At 53.0% G+C, this 18,188-nt stretch overlaps 1 protein-coding gene across 2 annotated transcripts; it reads left to right on the top strand.

Moving 5' to 3' along the window:
- The first annotated feature begins 8,119 nt into the window (after window positions 1-8,119).
- On the top strand, window positions 8,120-17,765 carry SNX20 (sorting nexin 20). 2 transcript variants are annotated; one of them, XM_002721340.6, is made up of 4 exons: window positions 8,120-8,284; window positions 11,387-11,525; window positions 14,096-14,247; window positions 16,529-17,765. In XM_002721340.6, exons 2-4 carry the CDS (start codon window positions 11,396-11,398, stop codon window positions 17,195-17,197), a joined length of 951 nt encoding a protein of 316 aa, XP_002721386.3. In that variant the 5' UTR covers window positions 8,120-8,284; window positions 11,387-11,395; the 3' UTR covers window positions 17,198-17,765. The 2 variants fall into 2 exon arrangements, with proteins under 2 accessions (XP_002721386.3, XP_008273268.1); XM_008275046.5 differs by lacking the exon at window positions 11,387-11,525 and having other exon boundaries at window positions 8,150-8,284.
- Window positions 17,766-18,188: the final 423 nt, after the last annotated feature.

Raw genomic sequence — 18,188 nt, 5'->3', positions numbered from 1 at the left:
GGTGAGTGACTGTACTGCTGGGGTCTGAATGGTGGTTGCTCAGATTAAAATACTTCGTGAAAACTGGTCAAGTTCAACTCTTGAGATATTTGTATTTTCCTCTATGTTTATTGTTTCAACAGAAATATTTTTTCAAGATTCATTTATTTTGTTTGAAAGGCGGAATTACAGAGAGACAGAGAGAGAGAGTGAGAGAGAGAGAGAGAGATCTTCCATCCGCTGGTTCACTCCCCAAACAGCCACAACAGCTGAGACTAGGCAAGCCAGGAGCTTGGAGCTTCATCTGGGTTTCCCATTGGGGTGCAGGGGCTCAATACTGGGCCATCTTCCACTGCCCTCCCAGGGGCATTAGCAAGGAGCTGAATCAAAAGTGGAGCAGCTGGGACACAAACTGGCACACATATGGCATGCCAGCATCACAGGCAGTGGCTTAACCTGCCATGCCACAAAGCCAACCCCTAGAAATTTATTTTTAACAGATGGTATAAATGTATGCTTATTAGCATACACAAATGCCCTTAATAAAAAAAAAAATTACAAGCTGAATTTCAAAAGCAGGTTGTTTCATATTTCATTTTTAAATATTTATTTATTTTAAAGGTGGAGTGATAGAAAGAGGCAGAGATAGAGAGATCTTTTATCCACTGGTTCACTCCACAAATGGCCACAACAGCCAGGGCTGGGTCAGGCCGAAGCCAGGAACCCAGAACTCCATCCTGGTCTCCCACATGGGTGATAGAGGCCCAACACTTGGGTCATCTTCTGCTGCTTTTCCATGTACATTAGCAGGGAGCTGGACTAGAAGCAAAGCAACTAGAGCTCCAATATGGGATGCCAGCAGATTAGCTCATTGTGCCACACCAACCCCGATAGGTGGTTTGCTTAACGAGAGTGCCCATAACAGTCTTTTCAACAAATGGTACTGGGAAAACTGGTAATCTACATGCAAAAGAATGAATTTGGAATCCTATCTCGCACCATGTACAAAATTTCACCCAAAATGGGTCAAAGACCTAAACATAAGAGCTAAAACATAAAATTCTTAGAAAGAAACATGGGTGCAAATTTCCATGAGCTTGAATAAAGCTCATGATTTCTCCAGTTTGATACCCAAAGCATAAATGGCCAAAAAAAAGATACATTGGATTCTATCCCAATTTTTAAACTTTGTGTTGCAAAAGACATCATTAAGAAGGTGAAATGAAAACCAACAGAATGGGAGAAAATATTTCTAAATTATATGCAGAATATACATAGAATTCCTAAAATTCAACAGTAAAAAGACTAACCTGGGGGCTGGTATCGTGGCGCAGCAGGTTAAGCTGCTCTTCAGATGCTAGAATCCCATAGGAGCACCGATTTCAGTCCCAGCTGCTCTACTTCCTATCCAGTGACCTGCCAATACACCTGAGAGAGCAGCAAAAGATGGCCCAAGTTAGAGACCTGGAGTTCCTGGATCCTGGCTTCAGTTGGCCCCACCCTGGCTGTTGTGGCCATTTGAGGAGTGAAGCAGCAGATGGAAGAGCTCTTTCTCTCTTTCTGCTCCCCGGCTCACCACATGATCCTTCCTCCCCACAAGCAGTGCCACCACCCTCAGCAGATGCCACACCAATGGGACTGTGTAGTCTGAGACTCGAAACACCAAGACCGTCCTTCCTAAGTAACTTGTTTTAGGTACACCATCCTCTTCAGGGCATGGTGCATGTTTTCTCATTAGATTGTGAGTCCTTGAGGGCTCCGGGCATCACACCTTCATTATTCCTGGAGCTCAGCCCCTAGCCCAGTGCTGGTCCCAAGTTTGTTGAGTAATTCATTGCACACTGTGGACCCAGTGGAGCTCCACCAAGCTGCTTCCAACCTGGGGAAGCCAGTGTGCCCAGGTCTCTCGGGCAGCCTCTGCTCTTGCTCCACGCCACCTCCAGATCAGACCCAGCCTGCTGTCACTTACCCATCTCCCGTCCTACCCCAAGTGCAAGCTCATCAGCGAATCGGGCAGGTTTTCATGAAGATCAGTGCTATGACCTGCATGTCTGTGTCCCCCTTAGCACTACATGGAGAGGTCTCCTGAGTGGGATCAGTGTCCTTATAAAGGAGACCCTGGAGACATCCCTTTCCCACACCAACATGTGAGGTTACAGCAGAAAGACGGCCGTGTGGGAAGCAGGCCCTCCGCAGACAACGGATCTGTGGTACCTTCGGCTTGGAGGGCCTACAGCTCCAGAACTGTCTATGGTATTATCATAGCAGCCTGAGTACCACCAGACTCCCAATGACATGATCCTGCTTCCTTGTCCAAGCCTCTTTGACAGACCCCTTGCCCTGTCTCCTCTCTCTTCTTCCTCCCTCTCCTCCCTGTTGCTTCTAGAATCATCTCTCTTTTTTCCCAACCCTTCCATTCTAGTCCCAAACTTATAAATCCCACTTTGGCAAAAGGAAATGTTCCACTCGCTGGACAGAACTGTGTCTTTGACCAGTATGTTGTTACCGCCGCCGTCGTTCATGAACCCACAGCCAGGCTGCACACTTCTAAGGAGAAAAAGGCACCCTCTGCACCTGCACAGACACAGGACTGGATTTCAGCCCCACACCTGCCCTCTTCAGGGTCCTGGGCCTTAAAACCATACATGATGGCCCCCACCCAATCTGCTCATCAAAGCCTTTGTCCAAATAAACAGATCTCCCAAGAAGGAGAGGCTGATAAGGAAAGTTAGATTTCCTCTACCTCTATACCATGAATCTCTACCCACATCAGAAGGCCTGAGGGTACTGAGGTTGAGGAAAGACCAGGAGGCTCAGTGACCATGACCGAAGCTCTCTCAGACTGTAGCACAAACAGCCTGCACCCCTTGCCCACTCTATGATGTCTCAACTCAGCCACAGCACAGTGAGGGTAATCCACAGTGCACTCTGCTTATGGCCCCAACTTTAAAATCCCGCGGTACCAGGAAACTGAATTTTTAAAAGTAAAGTAAATTAATTTATTTGAAAAGCAGAATGACAGAGACAGATTGAGAGAGAAAGAGACACAGAGAAAGAGAGTGAGACAGAGATCATCCACCGGCTGGTTCAATCACCAAATGGCCACAATGGCCAAGGCTAAGCTGGGCCAGATCAAAGCCGGGAGTCAGAAACTCCATCCGAGTCTCCCACATGGGTGCAGGGCCATCCTCTGTTGCTTTCCCAGACACATTAGCAGGGAGCTGGATCAGAAGCGGAGCAGCGGAGACTCAAACCGTCACTCTCATATGGGATGCCAGGTCCCAAGCACTAGTTTAACCTGCTGCACCACAGTGCCGATCATATGAAAATTTGTTTAAAGCTTATACGGGCACACCCAGCTGCATAAAAAGCAAGACTGACAATGACCGGGCTTTGTATCACCCAGGAAAAATACGACACCAGTTTGGGCTTGTTTTGCCAGACCTGGGGAGGTACACCCAAAGTTGATAAATCCTTGTTAAAAATCTCCACGTTGTTCCTGTGTGGTGGTCCCTGGCCTACAGATGCATCCGGATCAGTGGGAAGCAGTCATTTCCACAAGCAATGATTTGCTCAATGTAGAATGCTTGGACACTAAGCAGACTTCATCTCATGTTGCAAACAGGAAATCCAAAAATCAGGGAAGGGCCGTGGCCTGCCCCGGATCGCACAGTGAGTCAGGGCTGAGCTGCAGCCCTAGCCCAGCGCCTGCCTCTCTGCATTTCCCCCCTCGCTTCTTCATTCCCACACGTGCTTCCTGAAGGTCCACTGTGGCAGCCTCTATCCTCCGAGCTGGGGCAGGAGGCTGATGCAAAGTCCCTGCCATCCTGGCATGAGAGACAGGAAATAAATAAGTAAACAAACACGCAAATCAGACAGAGACCTTGACAGAGGGGTCACTGGAAGGACACAGGGAGGAGCGATGAGGGCGCCCTTATGGGGAAAAAAAAAACAGAGAAAGGAATCCTTGGCCAGTGAAGAGGGTGCAGAGGCCAAGGCCGGGCCCAGCACGGGGAAGCAGTCCTGAGCAGCTGTGTGCAGCTGGGGGGGTGGGGGGCAAACGAGGTTGGGAAGAGAAGTGGCCCATCACCAAGGCCCCCGAGGGAGCTTGGCTCCAAGAAAGACAAAACTCTGCCCGCATCTGGAATTCTAGAAGCAGCAGTCGCTCCAGAGGCCGGCCTTTCTCCTTCCCAACTCCCCAGAGCCCTTTGGGCCCCTCCTCACCATCTGGGTTCAGTATCGCCATGGGGGATGCCCACTCATGTGTCCCCGCCCACTCACGACAGCCAGATCTCGTCATGGATTGAGTTCACATGGATTCATTTCATAATCCTAACACCCAATGTGAGGGTATGAAGAGGTGGAGCCCTCATGAATGGGATTAGTGTCCTCATAAGAGAGGGGTCCAGGGGCCGAGGGGCCGAGGAGCCGAGGGACCGAGGGGCCGGCGCTGTGGTGCAGCGAGTTAAGCTGATACCTGGAGGCCAGCATCCCATATCAGAGCGCCTGGCTCAAGTCCTGACTATTCTACTTCCCTTCCAGTGTCTTGCTCATGTGCCTGGGGAAAACAGCAGATGTGTCCCTGCCACCCACCTGGGAGCCCCAGGTAGAATTCCTGGCTCCTGGCTTTGGCCTTGCCCAGACCTGGTTGTTGGGGGCATTTGGGGAGTGAACCAGTAGATGGAAGTGCTCACTCATTCTCTCTCTCTCTCTCTCTCTCTCTCTCTCTCTCTCTCTGCCTTTCAAAGCGATAGCATACCCAGAGGGCTCTCTGGCCATCTCTGTGCCAAGTGAGGCTACAATGAGAAGACGGCCATTGGCACACCGGGGTGCCCTCACGACTCTGCCGGCACCCTGACCTCCGTGACTGACCCCCAGAACTAGGAGAAATCAACGCTGGCTCTTGAAGCCCTCCAATCCAAAGCCTGTGGTGTTCGGTTAGAGAGCCCGAGCTGACTGAGCGTGGCCCTGCCTGTTCTCTGGCACACAGAGCTCTGTGCTGTGGAGAAAAGTCAACAGCAGCAGGCATGGAGACTTCTGGTCACTCTGGCCCAGCCTGGTCCTTTACACACAGGTCAGATGCCTGCCTCCTCATCAGGGGGTTTCCAGAGAATATCTCCTGCCCACAGAAGAGGAAGCAGCGGCTCCCACTCGCCTTTTCCCTGTGGTCGCTGACTGCTGGGTGGCAGGCCCATGGGGCCAAAGAGAAAGGCTCAGAGTCCGTGCTGGCTTCTCGCAGATGCCAGGCCTTGGGTGAGAAAACTGGAAAGTTACAGGCCACATCACAGGAAGAGAAGAGGAGAGGAGAAGGGTACCAGCCTCTTTCTTTGTGAGCCTTCGTCTCCACGTCATGCTTGGGCCTCTGCTAGGCTGCAGAAGACCTCTGCACTCAGAGAGCCAGAGACACACACAGCTCGTGGCAGTCGCCTTGAGCTCTGGCCCCAAGCAGACCCAGGGTGGATCATCTAGGACAGTGGTGGTGCTGCAGAGAAGCGTGCAGACATGGCTATGGCAGTAAGCAAGGCCAGTAAGTAAAGAGGTGCCCCCGGAGTCCCAAACGAGAAAGGCTTCAGGGTAACAGGAATGGTCCACATGTGGGTAGCACAGAGCAGCACTGTTCTAAAGGCTGTGTATGGGGCTGGTGCTATGGCATAATGGGTAAAGCCGCTGCCTGTGACATCAGCATCCCACAGGGGCGCCAGTTCTAGTCCCAGCTGCTCCACTTCCAATCCAGCTCCCTACTAATGCACCTGGGAAAGCAGCAGAAGATGGCTCAAGTGCTTGGGCCCCTGCACCCACCTGGGAGACCCAGAAGAAGCTCCTGGCTTTGCCACTCTCCAAATGGCCCAGCCCTGGCTGTTGTGGCCATTTGGAGAGTGAACCAACAGATGGAAGATTCTGTGTGTGTGTGTGTGTGTGTGTGTAACTCCTCCTTTCAAATAAATAAATAAAGCTTTTACAAATTTTTAAAAATAAAGGCTGTGAACATCTTAATCCACCTGAAGCCTCACAAGTGTCTGTGGCATTGCTAAGAGCCCTCCATGACCTCACTGTAGGACATGTGAGAGACTAACATGTTGAATACTTAGAAGTTGGTGACGGCTACTCATCACAAGACCCAGTTAAGATATTATAAATGCAAATCACAAAGGAAAAAAGAGATATGGAAAAGCACATATACCCATATGAGTACATAAAGAATACCTACAAACCACACAAAAAAATCCAGTCCCAAATGAGCAACAGACTTGAACAGACAGTCCGCAAAGAAGGTGCAAGGATGGCAAAGAAGCCATGGAAAACGCTCAGCTATAATTAGGGACATGCAACTTAGAACCATGAGATACCACTGCATACCCATTAGAGTGACTATAATCAAACACACTGACAATGTCAAGTGTCGCTGAAGATGTGGCAGCACTTGACGGCACAGTCACCCTGGAAAACGGTCTGGCATAATCTGTCCGTACTCTAAGATGCAGAAATTCTGCTTCAGATACACATGAGGAACTCTTTGATACGGAGAGGATACAACCAGCAGCACTCAGCAGAATGGCTGTCCCAGACTCAACCCTAATGTGCATCACCAGTCCCAGGAAAGGTTGAACAGTGATGTGTTCATACAGCATAGCAAAGCGACAACAGAAATGAGAAAGCTTCATCTGTGCACAAACACATCAGGGATTTTACACAAATAAATGTGAATGAAACAAGCAAGACACCAAAGAATGCAAATGGTGTGCGGGGCTCAACCTATATAATATTCAAAAATGAGTATAGGGGCCAGCACTGTGCTGTAGCAGGTAAAGCCACTGCCTCCAGTGCCAGCAACCCATGTGGACACCGGTTCGAGTTCCAGCTGCTCCACTTCTGATCCAGCTCTCTGCTATGGCCTGGGGAAGCAGAAGATGACCCAAGTGCTTGGGCCCCTGTGCCTGTGTGGGAAGACCTGGAGGAAGCTCCAGGCTCCTGGCTTTGGATCGGTGCAGCTCCAGCCATTGCAGCCAGTTGGGGAGTGAATCAGTGGATGATGGAAGACTCTCTCTCTCTGCCTCTCTTCTCTCTGTGTAACTCCGACTTTCAAATAAATAAATAAATCTTTTTTAAAAAATGAGTATAATGAAATTATGTTGTTTGGGGATGTACTTTAGGTGGTAAATTTATGAAGAAAAGCAAAGAAGCAACTCCCATGAGAATCAGGACTACTTCTAACGGGGAGAAAGAATCAGCTGGGAAGAGATCCATGCGCATTTCTCGGGGAGAGGGACTGCGAGGTTCTGTTTTTGTTGTCCTGTCCCAGCCTCCTTGCCCTCAAGGCCATAAGCCCCAGTGGCTGTGAGCCACACCACAGCATCCCTGGCACTTCTGTCAGTGATACTGGACGCAGCTCTGTCCAAGAAAAGGCACTGGATAGAGCTGTGAGGCCTCCCATTGCTCTTCCGTGTCTGGCACTGGCTCTGCATCCAACCAGCTCCAGGCTCTAGACCTCAGTTTTCCCATCTGTTAGTGGGGCATGAGGGCCCTCCTTATACCTAGCTCAGAGAATAGGATAATGAATGTTGAGGGGCGCTATGGTTTAGATGTGTGCCCCAAATTCCTGTGTTGGGAGCTTGGTCCTCAGGGAGATGGTGTTGGAGGGTGGGGCTAACGACAGGCAGCTGTGGTGAGGGCGGAGCCTGCGTGAATGGGTTCATGTCGCTGTTAGGGAGCGGGGTCATCCTCGAGAAGAGTGGGCTAGGCTGGTGACAAGTTGGCCCCCTCTTGTGTGCACTGGCTTGAGCTTTTACCTGCTGCTCTCCGGCGACACAGCACCGAGGCCTCTGCCGGTCGTCACTCTCGGTGTTGTAGCCTCCAGAACTGGGAGCCAAGCCAACTTCCTTCACTACCAACGACCAGTCTGCGGGATTGTTACAGCAACAGAAAACGGACCAGGACAATAGGTGCCGGGAGCTACAGACCCAGAGCCCAGGGAACACCCAGGACTCAAGGGCAAGGCAACAGGGAAAAGGAAGCTGAGCTAGACACCACCCCCTCCCTGCCACCCCAACCCAGGGCTGGCCCTGCCCACCGCCCTGCCCTGCCTTGCGTGCAGCTGGCTGTCAGTCAGTGGGGTTCCGGGCACTGTCTGTCACCAGCCAATGAGTGGGGGCGACCAGGAGCAGGCCACACAGCCTATTTCCTGTTTTCAAACGGGGAACTTAACCAAGCCTGCAGCCACCCAACTGACTACTCGGAACCGAGAGCTCAGAGTGCCATGTGACACCGCCCTGGACCCCTGGACACACACAGGGCCCACAGGCCTCAGGTCAGTGTTGGATCCCAAACTTGATTGGTCTCTGCCCACTGTGGCCTGACTCTCCTCTTCCTGTGACTTGTTTGAGGCTGGGTGGGATGGAGAAGTCAGCCTCTGGGGGAGGGGTTCTCCTTAGCACCTCAAGGCAGAACCCGGGCCAGCTTTCCAATCCTCTATCACCCCAAGGCCAGACACCTGTACAACTCCTCTTGGGCCTGGGGTCGCCACACCTGTGTTTCTCAAATAGTGGTACCCTTGTGGACTTGTGCAAAATGCAGGTGCCAGGGCCCTCTACAACCTGTTAGATGGGAAATCTGCTTTTGAACAAGCCCCGGCACTCCCACCCCGGCCCAGCCCACCTCCCCAGGTGACTCTGATGCACACTCGCATTTGAGAACCCGTGCCCTTGGCAAGGCTGTGCAGGTGAGCAGCTAGGGATCCGGCAGTACCCACCCTTCCCTAGCCAGAGGCTACGGCATAGCCAAGGTCCTGGAATCTTCTCACACAGAAAGCAGGCTGGGAACATTACTCCACCTCACTGGAGCCTCATCTCTGGTGACAAGCCCTTGGCTGTCCCCTTGGAAAAGGCACCTGGACTCTGTGGGGGTAGCCCTGGGAGTCCATCAGAGGAAGGACTGGGCATGGCAGAAATGTCTCTTGAAGAGGAGGTATGGCCAGGGCACCTGGGAGACAAGGAGAAAAAGGACTCCATTCACACAGACCTGGGTGGGAGAGCTGGGAAGCTGCTCTGTAGCCAGGGCCAAGTGCAGGCCCCAGGCCAACAGCACAGACACCTGCAGTGTCTGCTTGCAGAGCCCAGACATCTCGGCCATACAGAGTAGGGAGGGAAGGGCCCACAGGCCTCCTGCAAGCCGTTCCCAATGAGTGGCAAGAGCAACAGGAGTGCGTTCCCATTTCTCAGAGAAGGAAACTTAGGTCAAGAGAGGGCTAGGAAGCTGCCCGCAACCCCTCACAGGTACCCATTCACAGGTGACGTCCAGCCCGTCTCACGAGAGAAAGCACAGGGGAGCTGGATGTGGCTGCTGTATTTGGTTTTTATTCTCGGCCCTGGCTTCATGATCAATTTTCCCAGGTCTTCATAGAGTGTCCAGGCAAAGGATCATATCTGGGGCCTTCCACAGGCTCTGGGCACACAGTGCCCTGCTTCTGACATGACATCAGCTGCCTGATCACGAAGCAGAGCTGAAAGGGCGGATCACAGAGGCCAGTGCCACTCAGATCACCCATTTCACAGATGGGCTGGCTGAGGCAGGTACATAAGAGTACATACAGGAGGCCAGCACCGCAGCTCAATAGGCTAATCCTCCGCCTGCGGCGCCGGCACACCGGGTTCTAGTCCCAGTCGGGGCACCGGATTCTGTCCCGGTTGCTCCTCTTCCAGTCCAGCTCTCTGCTGTGGCCCGGGAGTGCAGTGGAGGATGGCCCAAGTGCTTGGGCCCTGCACCCCATGGGAGACCAGGAGAAGCACCTGGCTCCTGGCTTCGGATCAGCGCGGTGCACCGGCCGCAGCGCGCTGGCCGAAGCGGCCATTGAGGGGTGAACCAACAGCAAAAGGAAGACCTTTCTCTCTGTCTCTCTCTCTCTCACTGTCCACTCTGCCTGTCAAAAAAAAAAAAAAAAAGTACATACAGGAAACACTGGGATCCAAGAACCCCAGACATCAAGAGTGCATGTGGCACACTCGCTATCTCACTTGGACACTTCCCAGAATGCTGTAGGGTCCCCAAACCTGGCCATGCACAGAGGGTGAGCAGGACAGGGCTGTGGGCACACTTGTCAGGCATGGAAACAAAGGCCAGGTGACAGGAAGCCATGTGGGTGAGGACCCAAGACTGGTCAGGGAGGAAGCTGTCTCCCAACTCCATGGGGAGGGCTGGGAGGTCCTTGACATACTCAACCTTGTGCAGCATCTGCCGGCCAGGCCCCAGCTCTGTGCCTGCTTGCCTGACTTAGAAAAGGGGAGGTTGGATTGAAGGTCCTGGGGTCACCCCGTGGCCAGCTGCACAGGGTCAGCTAGAGAATCCCCAGGCTTCCTTTCACCTGACACAGCAAGAGCTGTCCCCTAAGGATGGACCCCAGGCCCTGGCTGACTGCACCTCTCCCCAGCCAGGCTGTCAGAGTTGGGGACAGGCTCTGGCCACACCCAAGAATGCAGCAGGGAGTGATGTCAGAGCAGCAATGGCCCCACCTCTCTCTAAGCCACAGTCAGCCTAGTGGTTCAGACCCAGGGCCTGGACCCCAACAGACTAGAATTCAAGTCCCAACTCTAAGGCTCAGTTTCTTTACCATAAAACATAGATAAAAACAGCCCCTGCCACAGACAGTGGTCAGATCAATGAGCGAGCAGGTGCTGAACACAGAGTGTGCAACACCACACACATTTAGGACGAATTCAGCTTTGCTCCTTGGGCACTCTTACCAGTCACCTAACCATAGATTAGACTTCAGTTTCCTCATCGGTTATGTGGTGCTATTGATGGATTCTTGTACCTGTTAAGGAAGATGGGGGATATGAAGAAGCTAGGTGGGTATGAAGTTAGTATGAGTCATTTGGAAACTTTTGCTGATGGATAGGTAGGGATATAGAAATGATGGATAGAGATGTTAGATGAGATTTATAGACATAGAAGATAGATGATAGATGAGATAGATATAATGGATAGATGAGATAGATATAGATAGGTAGGAGGATGAGATAGACAGACAGAGAGATAGACAGATGATATGTGCACATGTCCTCCTGCATGCACACATATAATATAAAACTGACATTGACCTGGGCAAGCCAGCAGCTGTCTCCCAAGTAATCACAAAAGCCATTTCTTTTGCTTGAAATCACCTCATTTAAAACTCAGAGCAACTGGGTAATGCCAGGGCCATGACAGAAACAGGAGGCTCCATTCTGGCTTGGAGTGATCTGTCCAGCCATGGGGCAGCCCCAGGGACACATGTGGCCTCTGTGTGGACAGCTGGGTGGGCTGGGAGGGCACGGCAGTGGGGCTGTTGCCCTAGTTTTCTGCCAGGCAGCAGGCTTCCTCAACGCCCAGGAGCCAGCAGGAACTCACTCACTGTTCTCTCTGGTGTCCCTGGCAGCCCTGGAGCATGGCAAGCCCCGAGCACCTTGGGAGCCCTGGCTGGACAGCACCTGAGACCCAGTGTGCAGCAAGGACCAAGCAGGAAACACCCGCCACTGGCCCTGGCCTCCCACATCCAGGACCTGCAGGGCACTCAGGTGGGCTTGAGGCGTGTGGCTTGATGCAGGGGAGGAGGTGGTAGAGAGGGGAAGACATCTGAAGTTCGCATGTGTGGCTTCAAGGATTCCACCCGAGAGCGAGCAGCTCTCTCAGGTTATCCAGCATGGGCACAGAGACAGCGATCAGGGTAGGTTGTCCATCTGGGCGTGGGAAAGCAACGAACGGAAGGGATGGAGCCAGGACAGGGCAGCAATGAACAGTGGCCACTGTGGGTAACTGGGACGCAGTCCCAATAGACTGCATGGGACACATTCCAGAGCTGTCCCATCCGAGGAGCCTGGCTGTTGTCACCTGGTTCTGTCTTGCGTGGGCAGGGGGATGCGCTTGAGCAGACGCTTATGCCCTGAGAAAGCCCTCAGGGTAACCATCATGGCTGCTTTCAGTAAGAAGCCAGCAGAATGTTCTAGAATAATGAGTGCCAATGGGGCCTGGCCGGCACTGACAGCATCTGCTACAGCACCATCTCCTGGAACAAATCACTGGATGCCCTTCCTAGCCCTGTGCTAGGCACTGGGGAAACAGGCACAAACCCAACCCTCAAGCTGGGTAAGAAAACATATCTGAGAAAAAATGGTTAGAAATGGCATGGGGCCGGTGCTGTGGCTCAATAGGCTAATCCTCCGCCTTGCGGCACCGGCACACCGGGTTCTAGTCCCGGTCGGGGCGCCGGATTCTGTCCCGGTTGCCCCTCTTCCAGGCCAGCTCTCTGCTGTGGCCAGGGAGTACAGTGGAGGATGGCCCAAGTGCTTGGGCCCTGCACCCCATGGGAGACCAGGAGAAGTACCTGGCTCCTGCCATCGGATCAGTGCGGTGCGCCAGCTGCAGCTCGCCGGCCATGGCGGCCATGGGAGGGTGAACCAACGGAAAAAGGAAGACCTTTCTCTCTGTCTCTCTCTCTTTCACTGTCCACTCTGCCTGTCAAAAAAAAAAAAGAAAAGAAAAGAAAAGAAAAGAAAAGAAAAGAAAAGAAAAGAAAAGAAAAGAAAAGAAAAGAAAAGAAATGGCATGAAGGGCCAGCGCTGTGGCATAGTAGGTAAAGCCTCCGCTCGCAGTGCCGGCATCCCATAAGGAGGCCAGTTCAAGTCCTGGCTACTCCACTTCCAATCCAGCTCCCTGCTAATGCACCTGGGAAAGCAGTGGAAGATGGCTCAGGTGCTTGGGCCCCTGCACCCACATGGGAGACCCGGGAGAAGCTCCTGGCTCCTGGCTTCAGTCTGGCCCAGCTCTGGCTGTTGCAGCCATTTGGGGAGTGAACCAGAGGATGGAAGATTCTCTCTCTCTGTAACTCTGCCTCTCAAATAAATAAATAAATATTTTTAAAAAATGAAAAGAAAAGAAATGGCATGGGAAGGATATGTGAATAAGCTGGGAAGCTCTCACTCCAATGCCAACAACAGCTAGGACAACAGTGGTCCGAGTAAGCGAACAAGTGAATGTTGAGTCCAGCATACACAGCCAGCATGTCACACGCATTTGAGACAAATTCATCTTTGTTCCTTGGACATACTCACCAGCCGTGTGACCCTGTGGGCTGGGTCTTGAAGGACACACAGGAGATGGGAAGGATGCTAAGCTTTCTCCAGCTTCTCAGAGGGGCATGGGGCAAGTGAGGTTTAGGAATCACGCTGTCCATCTTCCGGGCAGGGAAAGAGAAGGCCTGGATTCAAGGCAGAGGAGTGGCCGTGTAAGACAGAGCGTCCACTGAAAGGCCCAGCAGAAGTCCCCCAGGCTGGGGCGGGAACACGGCACCCCTGTTGCCCCTCTGCCATGTGCTACTGTGTGCTTTGGAGGCCCAGCGATGACCACAGTGCCCGCGTCAGGGGAGCTGCCGCTGCTTGCTGGGAGCGCAGGGTTTCGAAAGGGCCAGTCTGCAGGCAGGAAGCGGACTAAGCAACACGCCCTACCACATTTCACACCCCAGAAACCACTTGGGGGTCACTCTAGTGCGTTGTACAGTACATGTGCGGTTGGAATCTCGGCAATCAGAGCAGATGGTACTGGTATATATCTATCCATACATCCTTTTAAGAAAATGATTTATTTTCTTACTTGAAAGGCAGAGTGAAAGAAAGAAAGAAAGAAAGAAAGAAAGAAAGAAAGAAAGAAAGAAAGAAAGATCGTTCATCTGCTGGTTCACTCCCCAAATGGCCACAACAGCCAGGGCTAGGCCAGGTTGAAGCCAGGAGTTCTGTCTAGGTCTCCCACATGGGTGGCAGAGGCCCAAGTTCTTGGGCCATCACCTGCTGCTTTCCCGGATGCGTTAGCAGGGAGCTGGATCAGAGGTAGAACGGCCGGGACTTGAACCAGCACTCTGATATGGAATGCAGTGGCTCAAGCAATGGCTTACCATGCTGCACCAAGTGCTGGCCCCTATCTATCTTTAAGCAAGGTTGGCCACGCACATCTGGCGGATAAATGCTAGGGTGGGCAGAGGGGGACATTCACCGCTCTCCCAGCATTCTAAAGCCCCATCCCAGGTAGACCCAGCCGTCTCTCCAAGCCCCTGTCTCTCCGGGGCACTGACTTGGTACAAATCCCATCTGTCCAGACACGCACAGCAGGCTGAGCTCCAACTCCAGCATGACCACGCGGGAGCTGCAGGAGCACTGGCAGAACGAGAAATGCCGCTGGAAGCCTGTCAAACTGCTCTTTGAGATTGCTTCTGCACGCATCGAGGAGAGAAGGGTCTCCAAGTTTGTGGTAAGCCAAGACGGGAAAATGATGAAGCCCTGAGCCTCAGCTTTCCCAACCATGAAATGGGCTGACATACACTCACTCACAGAGTTCTTCGGGAGACATACCCAAGAGCTAGATTCTATACTTGGGACCACGCTGGGGCCAGAGTCATGGTCCCTGATCCTAAGAAGGAAAGAGCCCAGGAGACTCCCGGGTTACCAGGTGTTAGTCATCTATGTCCTTGTTGATCCACTTTGCCATATCTCTGCATCATTTAATATCATTTACTTCATTTGTTCTTTAAGTTGGGTCATTTTTAAAGACACTGTATAGTTTTAAAGAGAAAGACCTTACATGGAAAGTCAGGGTTGTACAGCATAAAGAAAAAGTCATTATAAAAATAAATGGAAGAAAAGTTAAGTGCTGCTATAAAGATTCTGGCTGGGTTCCTGTGCTGGGGGCTGCTGTCTTTGGTAGATGGGATTATAGCCTGTGTCAGGAAGACGTTAAAGACCACCCAAGAGCCACACTCAACCTTCCTTTTTCACTTAATTGGGACCAAGACAAGTTCAAGAGCAACCATCAGGTGCCAGCTGCACTGGTGCACAATGCCCGTGGTTCGGTGCATGGACTCACTTAGCCCTCACCCGGCGATGTGGGCCCTAGTCCCAGTTTTGTTTTATGGATAAGACTCAAAGAGTTTAAGTTACCTAGCTAAGACCACACAGCAAGACAATGGCAGGGCTCGGATTATAACGTGGGCTGCCTGGCTCCAGTGTCAGTGCCCTTCTAACCAGTATTCTCTATAAGCAGAGGTAAGACAGAGTCGCTTCTCACAACCACATTGACAGTGCAACTAAATGATGCTAAATGTGAAGGTACTTCAAACGGTTTGTGGGAAAAAAAATCAAAGGGTATGTTCTGTTGTGCAAAACATTTTAAAATCCATTCATACAAGGGCTCTTTAAGAAGTTCTTGAAAAAACACAGAATTTAAAAAGCATGGATTTTGAACATTTTTGCATCAAAACAAACATCCTTTTTTTTTTTTTTTTTTTTGTTAGACTTACTTTTTAAGAGACAGAGGGAGGGAAAAAAAATGGAGATGGACACACAGAGCTTCTATCCATTAGTTCAATTCCCAAATGCTCACAAAAGCCAGGGCAAGGCGAGAAACCAGGAACTCAGTCTGAGTCTCCCAGGTTGGGTGGCAGGGACACAAGTACTTGAGCTATCATTGCTGCCTCCCAGGGCGCACATTAGCAGGAAGCTGGAGTCAGGAGTGGACCTGGGACTCAATCTTAGGCATTGCCATATGGATTGGGGGCATCTTGACCCTTAGGCCAAATGCCCATCTATTAATAACAATAATATAGAGTCAGAGAGACAGAGGTACTTATCTCTTTTTTTAAGTTTATTTTATTTTGGGCCAGTGCTGTGGCGCAGTGGGTTAAAGCCCTGGCCTGAAGCACTGGCATCCCAATGAACGCTGGTTCTAGTCCCGGCTGCTCCTCTTCCAATCCAGCTCTCTGCTATGGCCTGAGAAAGCAGCAGAAGATGGCCCCAGTCCTTGGGCCCCTGCACCCACGTGGGAGACCTGGAGGAAGCCCCTAGCTCCTGGCTTCAGATTAGTGCAGCTCCAGCCATTGCGGCCAAAACTGGGGAGTGAACCAGCAGATGGAAGACCTCTCTCTCTGTCTCTACCTCTCTGTAACTCTGTCTTTCAAATAAATAAAAATAATTTAAAAAAAGTTTATTTTATTTGAAAGCCAGAGTGAAAGAGGCAGAGATCTCCCACCCAGTGGTTCACCCCCCAAACAGCTGTAACAGCAGGTGCCGGGCCAGGCAGAAGCCAAGAGCCAGGAATCCACCTGGATCTCCTACGTGGATAACAGGGGCCCAAACACTGGCGCCATTCTCCACTGCCTTCCCAGGCGCAGTAGCAGAGAGCTGGGTGGGAAGCACAGTCCAGGGCTCTCACGGGACGCCAGCGTCATGGGCGGCAGGTCAACCTGGAAGCCACAGCGCAGGCCCTGGTACTTAGCTTTAATTCCATTTCCCACAGACTTTGTGCAGCACCTTCCTAGTAACTCAAACCCACTTCCCGGTGTCCCCCACTTGCACAACGCACAGCTGTAATGCAAAGTTCCCGGGTCAGACAGTGAGGCCCAGCCCTGAGGGACCCGGGCCCCTGCTGGGCGCACTGCGGGGCTGCCGCCTGGCCGGGAGGCGCGCCCCCTAACCCGGCCTCACCGCGACCTGCGGCGGCCGGGGCGCCGGCTGCCGGTTTCTCCCTTGCGTCCTAGATGTACCAGATCGTGGTCATCCAGACCGGGAGCTTCGACGGCAGCAAGGCCGTGCTGGAGCGGCGCTACTCGGACTTCGAGCGGCTGCAGAAAGCCCTCCAGAAGTCGTTCAGGGAGGAGCTGGAAGACGTGGCCTTCCCCAAGAAGCGCCTGACGGGCAACTTCACCGAGGAGATGATCAGCGAGCGCAAGCAGGCCCTCAAGGAGTACCTGGGGCTGCTCTACGCCATCCGCGGCGTGCGCCGCTCGCGCGAGTTCCTCGACTTCCTGACGCGGCCCGAGCTGCGCGAGGCGTTCGGCTGCGTGCGCGCGGGCCGCTACGCCCAGGCGCTGGAGCTGCTGGCGCGCGTGCTGCCGCTGCAGCAGAAGCTCACGGCGCACTGCCCGGCCGCCGCCGTGCCCGCGCTCTGCGCCGTGCTCGTGTGCCACCGCGCGCTCGAGCGTCCCGCGGACGCCTTCGCCGCCGGCGAGCTCGCGCTGCAGTGCCTGCAGGCGCGCGAGGGCCACCGCTACTACGCGCCGCTGCTCGACGCCATGGTGCGCCTGGCCTACGCGCTGGGCAAGGACTTCGTGTCGCTGCAGGGGCGCCTGGAGGAGAGCCAGCTCCGCAAGCCCTCGCCGCGGGGACTCACGCTCAAGGAGCTCACGGTGCGCGAGTATCTGAACTGAGCCGCGGGCGCTGGCGGTCCGGGCCCCTCGGCGCGGCGCTCGGGACTCAGGACAGGCTCCTCCTCTGCGCCTCCAGTGCCTGCACGGAGCAGAGATGCTCCCGGGACCCCTGGGAAGGCTTCACTTTGCCCCCTGTGCCCTCGCTGCCAGCTGCCAGGCCTATCTCATCTCAGACCGCAAACCCAGATGCCAGAACTTGGGGGGAGTGGGGTGGGCAGCTTGGCACAAGCGTCGCTTGGGACGCCCGCGTCCCCTATGGGAGTGTCTGGGTTCCAGTCCCGGCTCCACTCCCAATTCCAGCTTCCTGCGCATGCACACGCTGAGTTGATGGCGCAAGCACTCAAGGCCCTGCCACGCACGTGGGAGACCTGGATTGAGTTCCACGCTCCTGGCTTCCACCAAGCTCAGCTCTGGCTGTTGCAGGCATTTGGGGAATGAACCAGCAAATGGAAGTTTCTCTCTCTCCCTCTCCCTCTCCCTCTGCCTCTCTCTCTCCCTTTTTCTCTCCCTCTCCCTCTTCCTTTCTGTCTCTGCCTTTCAAATAAATAAATACATTTTTAAAAGAAAAGTCTATTTTTAAAAAAATAAGCGTTTGGAGCGTAATGTGACCTTGTCAGTGTTTTTGTGGGAAACAGAAGCCATCCCAGACAAATCTTACTCCCTTCCCTTGCAGCCAACTCTCTCCAGCTGCCCTGGGTCAATTCCCTCTGCTCCTGCAGCGCTAACATTGCCAAAAGATATTCCCACCGTTAGCTTGAGAGTCTAGCTCAGCCGCCTTAGCGTGCAGATCTGGCTGAATGAATGCCCGCCCCAGGGTGTGTGCTGCCCGCGGGAGGGTGGAAGGATACAATGTCACAGAATTCCAGGACACTGGCGACTTTAACAAGACAAGTTGCAAGTGTTTCCCGGGCTGGATTTTCAATAAAGGCACGCTCCTCCTACGGCTTCCCTGGTTATATGGACACAGGGCGTGAACGGCTTAGTAAAGGTC

The sequence above is a fragment of the Oryctolagus cuniculus genome, chromosome 18 (assembly GCF_051225735.1).
Source record: "Oryctolagus cuniculus isolate XC-2025 breed Fujian yellow rabbit chromosome 18, ASM5122573v1, whole genome shotgun sequence".
Taxonomy (NCBI): domain Eukaryota; kingdom Metazoa; phylum Chordata; class Mammalia; order Lagomorpha; family Leporidae; genus Oryctolagus; species Oryctolagus cuniculus.
Note: the sequence above shows the minus strand (reverse complement) of the source record. Positions and strands in the feature narration are given on the sequence as shown.

Coding starts and splice junctions, on each gene's coding strand:
- SNX20 (XM_002721340.6), top strand. CDS start 11,396: ATGGCAAGCCCCGAGCACCTTGGGAGCCCTGGCTGGACAGCACCTGAG. Junction 11,526..14,095: donor AGGACCTGCAGGGCACTCAG/GTGGGCTTGAGG, acceptor CCATCTGTCCAG/ACACGCACAGCAGGCTGAGC. Junction 14,248..16,528: donor GAAGGGTCTCCAAGTTTGTG/GTAAGCCAAGAC, acceptor CTTGCGTCCTAG/ATGTACCAGATCGTGGTCAT.